Here is a 13075-nt window from a genome sequence, read left to right as displayed (position 1 = left end):
GCTAAAAATAGTAACAGTGAAAGTGCAATATATTGAGTATTTGAAAGTAAACTTGAAGAGTGCCATACACATATATACTATGCATCATCATGTGTGGGTTGTCACAGATTTGATGAGAAAATATTTACCTATAATTTCGATGGTGAAGTTGCAATAGTTAATGTTGTTACTGCTATCTGTTGCGTTATAGATCACAAGATGGGAACCAATGTCGAAGGTAGATCCTGAATTTACATCTCCCAAGAATGTGACGTCCTGTCCAGAGTTGTCTGTGACAATAGGTTCAGACCAGACGACAGTGGCGTTTGGTAAACCAGGTTCAGTATTATTGACTATATTTTCAGGACACGTTATGTTTGGAGCCTCTTTATCTGAAAATTGGTAAAAGACAACAAATATTCAGCAATAATTTTACAATTTTTAACTTATTTTTGATTCGGCCTTATAATGGAATACATATATGTATTCCATATAAGGCCTGGGCCCTATCTGTGTAATAACAGCTATCTAGAAAGAAAATCAAATCAAAACAAAATCCAATGTACCTATTACAGTGAAGTTGGTCCAACAAGTAGCATTGTTCATGGCAGCATCCGTAGCAATGTACAACACTAGATGTGTAGACGTTCCCAAACTGAACATAGCGCTTTCACCGACGTTAAACACTGAATTATCAAATTCAATTGTGATGGTGGGTGAGTCTCCAGAGTTATCGTAAGAATAGGCTTCAGGAGGCAGAGCAAATGTAGAAAAGTCCTGACCAAGATCTGTAGTAATTGTTTGATTGGCTGGGCAATCAATTTGTGGAGGCTCCGTATCTGGAAAGAAATGTTTGACAGACCGACTTTACTTGTATAAAATATAAACACAGTGGAAAAAACTCAGCAAGATTTGTCTGCAGAAATCTATCCTTTTGAATTTCTACAGTATGGAATCAGGTTGGACTACTTGTTTCTTGAGGCATTGCTCGGTGAGGTATCAATATATAATATTTGGTTTGCAGTATCACCATGTGTGTATCTACATGTACTTGCCAGGTAGAGTTTTTTTTTTTACCGTCTTGCTATATATTGTACTACCGCAGAGTTTTTTTTTTCTCGGATTTTGTTCAGGAGACTTCTCAGTTCTGAAAAGAACTGTCCTGCTTTTAACTACTATCTTGGTGGAAGGAAGACAATTGGCTGGGACTACTACTTTAGCTTATATGACAGTTCTTATCCTATGTGAATGGATTCTCTCCCTGGAGGTTGCCTGAAACCGGTTGCCTGTAAAGTGCCTCATGTGACATGACCCTTACATACCATTGACAGTGACTTGGAAGAAACAAGTGGCATTGTTTCCTGAAGCGTCAGTGCCAGTGTAGGTGACTGTCAGCGTGTCACCGAGGTTGACTGAAGTGCCATTATCCACGTCTGATGTCAGATCGACCATAGCCGGGGTGTTTTCCATCACTGTTGGCAGGTCCCAGTAGACAATAGCAAAGGAACTATTGAACTCTGTTGGATCTGTTCGATTGGCTGGACAGGCCAGTATAGGTGGCACATCGTCTAGAAAACAAACCAAAATATTGATAAGATTTCAATCTCATGCTGTACTGTGCTCCTGAGTATATGGGATTTGAGGCATTGCATGGTGAGGTATCAATGTATATTTGGTTTGCGGTAACACTAAGTTGGTATCTACTTGATGGGTAGATTATGTTCATTTTGGAACTTGTCTTGCTACTGCCGCAGATCAGAGTAGATTTTTCAGTATTTGGGAGACTTCTTGTTGAGAGTAAAAATAATGTTATCAAAAGATTCATATAAAAGCAATTTGGTTGATAGCTTCTGTCAACCTTACTTATGGATGGAAAATGCTGTGACAGTTTTTTTGCTGTTTTCTCAGCGAGTAGATACTGTATTCAGCTGAACATTTCACATGTGACTTTTATTGTGTCTTTCTTTAAAATATTTTCCCATAAGATAGGATTACGTTGACTGAAAAACATCAATCTATGACCGTTGCCTTAAAAAATGAATATTTGACCTACCTATTATAAGAACGGTGAAGTTACAGTAGCCAACATTGCCGGAATAATCTGTAGCATTGTATTCCACAGTTTCTATAACATTGACGTAGAACTTGCTTGTGCCGTTGATATGGGATGCAGATATCACATCAATTTCCCCCGAGTTGTCAGTTACGACTGGCGGCGGCCATGTTGGTGTGCCGAATAGCTCTCCATGTGTTACGAGCATTTCAACGTTCTCTGGGCACGTCAAAATGGGGTCTTCGTTGTCTGGAAAAGGAACATAGATGAATCATATTTAAAGGGATGTTTTATGCTTCGTTTTTGAACAAAACAAATGAAACGCACATTCAAACACATACTTATTCCAAATCTGGCAATCAAAAAGAGTGACGATGACATGCTGGATTCCAAATGTCCTCAAATTTGATAGTATTTCAGACAGAATTAATTACATGAAGAACAGGTTTCTGTTTAATAATTTGATGAATTGAGTGCTTTTGAAAACTAAGAATGGGAAATAGTTTGTCTCACCTCCAAAAAGTATAATGTACTTTCCATTCTTTCACAGATTGATTTCAAAAAAATAATGGATCCTACACATTTGTTGTTTCCTCTGTCATGGTTTTCACAGTGTAAATCACCTACCTATAACTGTGATATTGAAATCACAAGTTGCATTGTTAGTTGAGTTGTCTGTAGCCAAGTACTGCACTATATGTGGCGACATCGAAAGGTTGAACAATACATCATCTCCAACACTGTACATCATACTGTCATAAATGACATCAATGATGGGGATGAATCCAGAGTTGTCGACAGATGACTCTTCCATTGGTAACGGAACTGTTGCATAATTCTTGCCAGAATCCGTATATACAGTCAGATTGCTAGGGCAGGTGATATTAGGCGATTCCATATCTGTAACAAGGTTTACAAGTACCATACCATTGGCGTTATAGTTTTTGCACTGATGTCGTTTGCAAATATGATCTGTCATTATTTGGGAGTCAAATTGTACAAACATACATTGTGTGTGTCTCACAAGGCATGTGTCGTTAAAAATGTGAGTCGTAAAGTTCTTTCTTCCCTGCTGTCTGAGTTCTGAGTCCTACCCACTGAGTCTTACAGTCCCCTTTTGTCTGAGTTTAAGTTCTAACAAGTCCTCGGCCCCTTTTGTCTGATTTTAAGTACTACCGAGTCCTAGGTCAAAGTTAGCCAGAAGATATGATCCTTGAATATGAAGACAATGAAGTCCAAAACACATGTATAACAAAAGGCCAGATGATATGACCTTCAAAGTTGATTAAAAAAATTACAAAAAGAATGTAATGGCAATAAAACGATATGACCCTTAAAGAAAAAATACAAAAAAGACGAACAAATTATTCATAATAAAATGAAACACTTTGTAACATTGATGTGAATACAGAACTGATATTACCGTCTATAATAATACTGCATTCAAAATACCTTACCTTGTACAGTAATGTTGAACAAGCATATTGAATTCAGACCGTCTGGACTATCTTGATCTATCGCAATACAAACTACATCCTCATGAAGACCAATTGGAAGATACTCTCCATCAAACATTACAGAGGGGCAATTTACAGTCACATGGCCACCAGAGTTGTCTGTGGCAGTAGGGACGTTGTAGGTAACATACGCCGTGGGTTGACCAACAGATGTGAAAAAGTTGAGGTCCGGACAACTCTCAAACACAGGAGGCTCATTATCTGAAGGGAAAACATCACATCATAAAGTTTTTTAATAATAAAAATAATAATAATATGAGCGAAAATGTGCCTTAGAAATCTAACTCTTGAGGATTGATACTGGTATGATTTTAAGATTCAGTGAGTTTTTAGAAGAAAACAATTCTCTGAAGGATCAGCACTGGTTGGAACTTTAGAATGAATGAGTTTCAATAATGAAACCAATAAATATTATTCGCTGATCCAATATTGTACTTTTATGGAAAGATTTAACCATTCATACTTGAGCTAAAAATAGTAACAGTGAAAGTGCAATATATTGAGTATTTGAAAGTAAACTTGAAGAGTGCCATACACATATATACTATGCATCATCATGTGTGGGTTGTCACAGATTTGATAAGAAAATATTTACCTATAATTTCGATGGTGAAGTTGCAATAGTTAATGTTGTTACTGCTATCTGTTGCGTTATAGATCACAAGATGGGAACCAATGTCGAAGGTAGATCCTGAATTTACATCTCCCAAGAATGTGACGTCCTGTCCAGAGTTGTCTGTGACAATAGGTTCAGACCAGACGACAGTGGCGTTTGGTAAACCAGGTTCAGTATTATTGACTATATTTTCAGGACATGTTATGTTTGGAGCCTCTTTATCTGAAAATTGGTAAAAGACAACAAATATTCAGCAATAATTTTACAATTTTTAACTTATTTTTGATTCGACCTTATAATGGAATACATATATGTATTCCATATAAGGCCTGGGCCCTATCTGTGTAATAACAGCTATCTAGAAAGAAAATCAAATCAAAACAAAATCCAATGTACCTATTACAGTGAAGTTGGTCCAACAAGTAGCATTGTTCATGGCAGCATCCGTAGCAATGTACAACACTAGATGTGTAGACGTTTCCAAACTGAACGTAGCGCTTTCACCGACGTTAAACACTGAATTATCAAATTCTATTGTGATGGTGGGTGAGTCTCCAGAGTTATCGTAAGAATAGGCTTCAGGAGGCAGAGCAAATGTAGAAAAGTCCTGACCAAGATCTGTAGTAATTGTTTGATTGGCTGGGCAATCAATTTGTGGAGGCTCGGTATCTGGAAAGAAATGTTTGACAGACCGACTTTACTTGTATAAAATATAAACACAGTGGAAAAAACTCAGCAAGATTTGTCTGCAGAAATCTATCCTTTTGAATTTCTACAGTATGGAATCAGGTTGGACTACTTGTTTCTTGAGGCATTGCTCGGTGAGGTATCAATATATAATATTTGGTTTGCAGTATCACCATGTGTGTATCTACATGTACTTGCCAGGTAGAGGTTTTTTTTTTACCGTCTTGCTATATATTGTACTACCGCAGAGTTTTTTTTTTCTCGGATTTTGTTCAGGAGACTTCTCAGTTCTGAAAAGAACTGTCCTGCTTTTAACTACTATCTTGGTGGAAGGAAGACAATTGGCTGGGACTACTACTTTAGCTTATATGACAGTTCTTATCCTATGTGAATGGATTCTCTCCCTGGAGGTTGCCTGAAACCGGTTGCCTGTAAAGTGCCTCATGTGACATGACCCTTACATACCATTGACAGTGACTTGGAAGAAACAAGTGGCATTGTTTCCTGAAGCGTCAGTGCCAGTGTAGGTGACTGTCAGCGTGTCACCGAGGTTGACTGAAGTGCCATTATCCACGTCTGATGTCAGATCAACCATAGCTGGGGTGTTTTCCATCACTGTCGGCAGGTCCCAGTAGACAATGGCAAAGGAACTGTTGAACTCTGTTGGATCTGTTCGATTGGCTGGACAGGCCAGCATAGGTGGCAAATCGTCTAGAAACCAAAACAAAACATTGATAAGATTTCTGCCTCATCCTGTACCGCGCTCCTGAGTATATGGGATTTGAGGCATTGCATGGTGAGGTATCAATGTATATTTGGTTTGCGGTAACACTATGTGGTTATCTACGTGTACTTGCTGGGTAGATTATGTTCTTTTGAAAACTTTTCTTGCCACTGCTGCAGATCAAAGTATATTTTCAGTATTCAGGAGACTTCTCTTCTACCGTGACGTAGATTTTCAGTATATGGGAGACTTCTCAGTTACTACTGGGTGGAAGGTAGAAAATTAACTGTGACTACGACTTAAGCTTTAGTGGATCGAGGGGACTTCTCTTTGTAAACTTCACTACCGCAGAGTAAGTTCTTAATTGGTTTTAACATTCTAACTAGCTTGCTCTAATCATCATCAGGAGCCCCTCAAAATACTCGCACATTCAAAGTTTTGTGCTTAATACAGGCTTTATGAAATTGGGTCCTGGTGAGAAGCATTACAGTTGTAGTTAGTGGTAATTATTTTAAGAAAGGATTCTAATCAAAGTATTATGGTTGGTACCCGCTGTCACTAACTTAACATGGATCGATTCAACATTAAGGTGAACATGCTGTGACAGATTTTTGCCATTTTCTCAGCAAGTAGATACTGTATTCAGCTGAACCTTTCCCATGTGACTTTTACCTTTCCTTCCAAAACCTTTCATGCGCGCGTACACTGAACTGTTGAGCGTCAATGCAACTTTGACTCTTCGCAGGAGCCAAGTCAGAAATTGAAATGTTACTTGATTTGTTGGACAGATTTTCAAATTTTCCAGATTTTCCATTTTTTCAGCGCCTAGAAACCCGGTATTAAGCGCTATATAAATGCATGTAATTATTATTATTTATTAGTACACTTTTGAACAAAAGGGTAGTTATCGCACGACCACGACCCTGCCGGTATTAAACGGATGTTTAAGACCTAGTCACTATACCCTTTTATTCCCTTAAGGGCAGTGGACACTATTGGTCATTACTCAAAATAAATATTAGCATAAAACCTAACTTGGTAACGAGTAATGGGGAGAGGTTGATAGTATAAAACATTCTGAGAAACGGCTCCCTCTGAAGTGACGTAGTTTCTGAGAAAGAAGTAATTTTCCACGAATTTGATTTCCAGACCTTGGATTTAGAATTTGAGGTCTCGAAATCAAGCATCTGAAAGCACACAACTTCGTGTTACAAGGATTTTTTTTTCATAGTTATCCAATTGAGGTTTGTTATTTTATGCATATGTTGCGATACACCAAGTGAGAAGATTGGTCTTTGACAATTACCAAGAGTGTCCAGTGTCTTTAATCTATATGACTGTTGCTTTAAAAAAAAAATATTTGACCTACCTATTACAAGAACAGTGAAGTTACAGTAGCCAACATTGCCGGAATAATCTGTAGCATTGTATTCCACAATTTCTATAACATTGAGGTTGAACATGCTTGTGCCATTGATATGGGATGCAGATATCACATCAATTTCCCCGGAGTTGTCAGTTACGACTGGCGGCGGCCATGTTGGTGTGCCGAATAGCTCTCCGTGTGTTACACGCATTTCAACGTTTTCTGGGCACGTCAAAATGGGGTCTTCGTTGTCTGGCAAAGGAACATGGATAAATCAAATTTAAAGGGATGTATGCTTCGTTCTTGAAAAATAAAAAATGTAACTTTAATTCAACAACGTTTGAAAACAAAAATTTTTTTATAACAAATTAAGCGCACATTCATACAAATACTTAAATCAAAAAATCTGGTAATCAAAAAAAGTGCTGATGACATGCTGGTTTTCAAATGTCCTCAAATTTGACAGTATTTCAGACAGAAATAATTCTCTGAAGAACAGTTTTCTATTTTATATATTGATGCTTTTGTAAACACAAATTGATTTCAAAATAATCAGGGATCCTAAACACATTTGTTGATTCCTCTGTCATGGTGGAATGGTAAAATGGTATTTACAGTGTAAATCACCTACCTATAACTGTGATATTGAAATCACAAGTTGCATTGTTAGTAGAGTTGTCTGTAGCTAAGTACTGCACTATATGTGGCGACATCGAAAGGTTGAACAATACATCATCTCCAACACTGTACATCATACTGTCATAAATGACATCAATGATGGGGATGAATCCAGAGTTGTCGACAGATGACTCTTCCGTTGGTAACGAAACTGTTGCATAATTCTTGCCGGAATCCGTATATACAGTCAGATTGCTAGGGCAGGTGATATTAGGCGATTCCATATCTGTAACAAGGTTTACAATTACCATTGGCATTTAGTTATAGACCCTACATGTACATAGCTATGCTCTGCCATTTTGTTAGAAGCCAAGTGCAAGTCTGGGCCCTCCCTGCCTAACCGAGTCCCCCTTTTATTTGAGTCCCAGTCTTAGTTGGGAAACAGGTACCCTTACTGTGAGTAGTGTTGAGTGAGATGAATGAGAGGGTTAGCATACAAACTGTTCATTTTCCCCAGGAAAGTTGCGCTAAGTCCGACACGACAATGGGTAAGCGCAGTGGGGTACAGATTCTCCGGAAGAATCCTGGGGATTTTATTTAGTAGGCACTGGCAGTGGGAATCGAGGTTCAGTAAAAAAATCCTGTACTAGCACTTAGTGGTTTCTCTCCCTGCATTTAATCTGTGAGGTTCAAATTCTAACAGGGGCTAGGACCTTTCATGTTCCAATCCAATTAGGTTTTCTCCTATCTTAAACCTTTCTCCTGAACTCTTGAAAACTGAACATATCTTTAGTACCAAAAACTGGGGGCAAAATTTCATGAATGCACAGGGGGGGCCAGTTTTTCTAGGGGGAACTGCTGTAGTTTTTGCTTGCATTTGAAATCAAACCGGGGACCTACCACTCAAAAGTTTCATAAACAAGTCACCTGTTTAGCACTCTCAGTACTAGTTTTGTGTGTACATCCTGGGCTACTTTCAGCAAGATACAATGTTTTGACAATTTCAAACTCATGCCTAATGTAATTTGTTTTCTTTCTTCTCAGATATACATTATTTTGGCTCCGACACAACCAAATCCAAAACCCCCAAAACGGCTTAACAGAAAAAACCTTGTCCACTTACCTTGGATAGTAATGTTGAATATACAAGCAGTAGATGGACTATCTTCATGCTCCTGATCAATGGCAATGCACACAACTTGGTGTACTCCTTGATAAAGCAAGGCTCCATCAAATGCTACGTGGATGCAATTAACAGTCACGAGGTTACCAGAATTATCCATAGCATTTGGGACATCATAGGTGATATAAGCTGACGGTTCACCCGGGGATGTTGGGAAGGTGAGATCAAGACATTCAGGAAACACAGGAAACTCATTATCTGTGAAAAAAAAAAAAGTTTAGTCCAATCCTGTCATCCTTGCACTCTGATTTCCTTGGTACAATTTTGGTCAGAAAAAATAGTATATAGATTTTCAAAACTTACTTGATCCTCAAAAAAATAAAGAAAACATTTTACAAGTTTTTAGGATTTTCGTGTAAGGGTTTATTACCACTAACTTCTTTAAACAAAATACGAGAATAAATAAAAAATACCACATAATCCTACATGTTTAAAAAAACTTACGTAAACACCCTCTTAAATAATATTTGTTAACATTTGAATTGCCTTACCCAACACAGACCAAACTAAATGAGGGCTTTTGTCACCTAAGGCAAGTTTGACACCAACTACACTGCAATTAAAAGGAACACTTTATAAAGAAACATTTTGCTGATATGTTATTGTTATACTATCCCATTAATTATTGACATATTTGTTCTTTCAAACTGTCTGAATCTCATTAGCTACCTGTGAAATGCCTTGCATGAAAAAATAAAACATGTGTCTAGCTGTCTGTGTACTCTGATAGTTAATACTAGGCCAATTTGAGTAGACTCTAAACAATAAAATATGTCGGTGCAAGTTCTCCTGAGATTGGAATGGTTATGAGCTCCTTGCATAAAATTACTTGCAAAAAAATGTTTTGAAAGATAACTACAGCGCACAGTGTCCTTCTGGCCACCTGGCATGTGGCCCTCCAATGCAGATGCAGAGCAATAACGCATGACCATGAGCCACAAGGCATCCCAAGGCATAATTTAAAAAAGGACTCAAATGGTTCTTGGTACCAGCTTCTCGCTATGGTAACTAAGGATAAGAATTTGTCATTTATCACTGAAGCATTCAATTGTTTGATTAGAATTCTTTTAAAATCAACCAATCATGTGAGCATTTCAACCTGAGTGAAATATTTAACACCAAAACACCAAAACTAACAAGGGCATAATGCCAAGCTTCGAATGCACATTATGAACAGAAACACCAAAACAAACATTATATTATTGGTTAAAAGAAGCAACTTGTTTGTGACATACATGTACAACCCAAAACCCCTACTAGTAAACATTTTACAAACCAGTTAGAGAGTACATCAGCCACAAGTCACTTGCACTATCTGAAATGCCATTTTTTAATTTTATTTTTTTAATGATTTTTCTTAAATTGAGGTTATTGTTTTGTGTGGTATTGTGGTATGACTTTTACAATTTTTGTGCAATTTTACATTTTAATATTTTATATGTTGCTGTACAATAGGATTGTAAATTTAATGTATTTTTATATACTTGACGAATAAACCATTCAATTCAATTCAATTCATACTAGCCAGAAGATTCGATTCAACTATATTACTCAACCCAAAAAAGGTTGTGTCTTAAAGGCAGTGGACACTGTTGGTAATTACTAGCATAATACCTTACCTGGTAACAAGTAATGGGGAGCTGTTATTAGTATAAAACATTGTGAGAACCGGCTCCCTCTGAAGTAACGTAGTTAGAATTAGATTTTGAGGTCTCGAAATCAAGCATCTGATGAAAGCAACCAACTTCGTGTGACAAGGGTGTTTTTTCTTTCATTATTATCTCGCAACTTCAACGACCAATTGAGCTCAAATTTTCACAGGTTTATTATTTTATGCAAATGTTGAGATACACCAAGTGAGAAGACTGGTCTTTGACACATACCAATATTGTCCAGTGTCTTTAACTTCAATTTCCTCAAGTTGATGAGAGATGGGAGCCTTGGGATGGTATTTTAGGCAAGTTCGGGTGTGGCGAGAGGAATACAAGAGGCGAAAAACTCCTAAACTTTTGTGCCTCCAACAATCTCTGCATATCCAACACCAGGTTCAAACAACCCAAATTTAGCCGTGAGTGGACATAAGAATCCCCAGATGGATCAACAAGAAACAAAATTGTCTATGTACTCATTCAGCAGAAATGGAAAAGCTGCATCTACAACTCACGCAGCTACCCCAGTGCAGATGTTGGATCAGACCATCAGATGGTGCTTGCTGATCTCAAGTTGAAGGTTAAACCAAATGCAAACAAATGCCCACGTTTTGAAGTGTCTAAACTCAAGTCAACAGAGACAAAAGACAAATACAAAGTGACAATCGAAGGAAGATTACAGCCACTTCTAGACATCCCAGATACCGATGTTGGGCTTGATGTCTTCTGGAATGATATCAAAAAATCAATCAATGAAACATCAAACGAAGCCATCTCCGGGATCTACCTCGGGAGGACGGCTATGATGATGATGATGATGATGACAGATGAGAAGATGTTACAAAGAGGGTGCTGTGAATGAAGAAGGTGCATACAGAAGAGACGAGTGAGATACCATCTGAGGACATATAATGGAAGTATCAGTAGGAAAGGTTCAAAGGGGTTTGATTCCTTTTGTAGATCAAGTTTGTGGCCATGACATGAATCCCTACTTACTGTGAATAAAGGAGTATGTAATAATTTCCTGTATAAGGTTCAGCTTCATAGATAACTAGTCAAGTTTTTGAAAACAAAAATGTGAAAATCTCAGAGCAATGTTTTCAGGAGAGTAAAGTACATGTAAATCCATTGTTCATGCAACAACAATGTTAATGTCATTTTTGCTGGTAGTCTGTTCCTGCTTAAAGCTAATTTTCTTATCACAGCGCATTATATTTTTCAGACCTGGGTTGGAATGGCCACAAAATAAAGACAAGACAACCAAGACGGTTAAATACATAGCCTTGTAATAATTAAATCCCCAAAAGTGTTTTTTGTTGGAAAAGTAATTCTCTATGTTTTGTATTTTTTGTATATTATTTTGCTATTTTTTCTGCTTCGTATCACTAGTTACGGAAGTATAAAGAAAGACTACCTTATCTTCATACCTTTTGTAATTTTGAATTAAGTTGTTTTGTACAGCGCTCTTAAACCAAAGTCACATGATCTTTATAAGTATTGTTGTTAGTATTGTTATTATAATGTATATTTCTGATACAGTGAGTTCTGAAGTCAGTTAAGCAGATATGAGTTTACAGGGAAAGTCAATTATTTCAAAGTTAAAGATGCAGATACATTTGGATATATTACTATTTTTGTTAACACTTGATGTGACTTACTACAAGTTGGAAACAAACACTTTACACATACTTTGACTCCAGCTGCAAACAAACATGTCAAGTCCATATGCTACTCATGTAAGACAAGATTTACAATCTAAAACTATTCTATTAAGTTCTGTGAAATATCTAGGCCTACCAGTAGAGTCCCCTAAAAATGTAGAGCAAGGTTAAGAACCACCGGCTAACTGTTATTTGATAGGTGTTTGATGTAAAACACAGAAAGTGGTTCATATTACCTAACACAGCAGGGTCATCCTTTTGTCACCATCTTCAGTGTCCTTTTTTATGTGGCTAAGGTGCATAAAAACATTTGCGTCGCTATGAACTGCTTCTCAAGAAACACAGCTACCGTAACCTTTCTGTGATGGACGACAGTGCGACTCGCATATGGAATTACTCGTTCAGTAAACTGACGTTTTTATGCCCTGTGCTCGTATGCACTGTCACGTCTGCAGTGACAATACAGGCGCCATTTAATGAACAATTCTTAAAGAACTTGAAAAACAATACATTGTTGTATCATTCAAATAAATCAATGTATCCTTCAACAACATTGTTGTATTGTTCACATATACATGTATCCTTCAAATACATCACTGTACCAGCAACACAACAAATACATCACTGTACCAGCAACACAACAAATACATCACTGTACCAGCAACACAACAAATACATCACTGTACCAGCAACACAACAAATACATCACTGTACCAGCAACACAACAAATACATCACTGTACCAGCAACACAACAAATACATCACTGTACCAGCAACACAACAAATACATCACTGTACCAGCAACACAACAAATACATCACTGTACCAGCAACACAAAAACTTTCTGAGTGATAAATGTAGTGTTCTTTCACATCTTTATATATTTTGTACACTTAATCTATGGCTTAACATCCTATCCAAAGGATAAAGCAATTATAGTTAAGTGTCTTTACTATGGTGAAATGTCTTTACAGCAGTCGTCTGTGGTCGGTCCTGCTGGCTCTCAGAGCCACCGAACATGA

General features: G+C 37.4%; 1 protein-coding gene across 1 annotated transcript in view; it reads right to left on the bottom strand.

The window, feature by feature from the left end:
- The window catches only part of LOC139945864 (uncharacterized), an 85783-nt gene that overhangs the window by 53247 nt on the left and 19461 nt on the right, over positions 1 to 13075 (bottom strand). Inside the window, exons 13-24 of the mRNA XM_071943362.1 lie at positions 8684 to 8941; positions 7574 to 7846; positions 6946 to 7194; positions 5318 to 5563; positions 4562 to 4834; positions 4145 to 4387; positions 3490 to 3750; positions 2660 to 2932; positions 2033 to 2281; positions 1302 to 1547; positions 546 to 818; positions 129 to 371 (exon numbers count right to left, since the gene is read on the bottom strand). Coding sequence (XP_071799463.1) covers positions 129 to 371; positions 546 to 818; positions 1302 to 1547; positions 2033 to 2281; positions 2660 to 2932; positions 3490 to 3750; positions 4145 to 4387; positions 4562 to 4834; positions 5318 to 5563; positions 6946 to 7194; positions 7574 to 7846; positions 8684 to 8941 — 3087 coding nt within the window. The remainder of the gene's footprint in view (positions 1 to 128; positions 372 to 545; positions 819 to 1301; positions 1548 to 2032; positions 2282 to 2659; positions 2933 to 3489; positions 3751 to 4144; positions 4388 to 4561; positions 4835 to 5317; positions 5564 to 6945; positions 7195 to 7573; positions 7847 to 8683; positions 8942 to 13075) is intronic.

The sequence above is a fragment of the Asterias amurensis genome, chromosome 13, assembly GCF_032118995.1.
Source record: "Asterias amurensis chromosome 13, ASM3211899v1".
In the NCBI taxonomy this organism is placed as follows: Eukaryota; Metazoa; Echinodermata; class Asteroidea; order Forcipulatida; family Asteriidae; genus Asterias; species Asterias amurensis.
The sequence above is the reverse complement of the archived record's forward strand: the minus strand, read 5'-3'. Positions and strand labels throughout refer to the sequence as shown.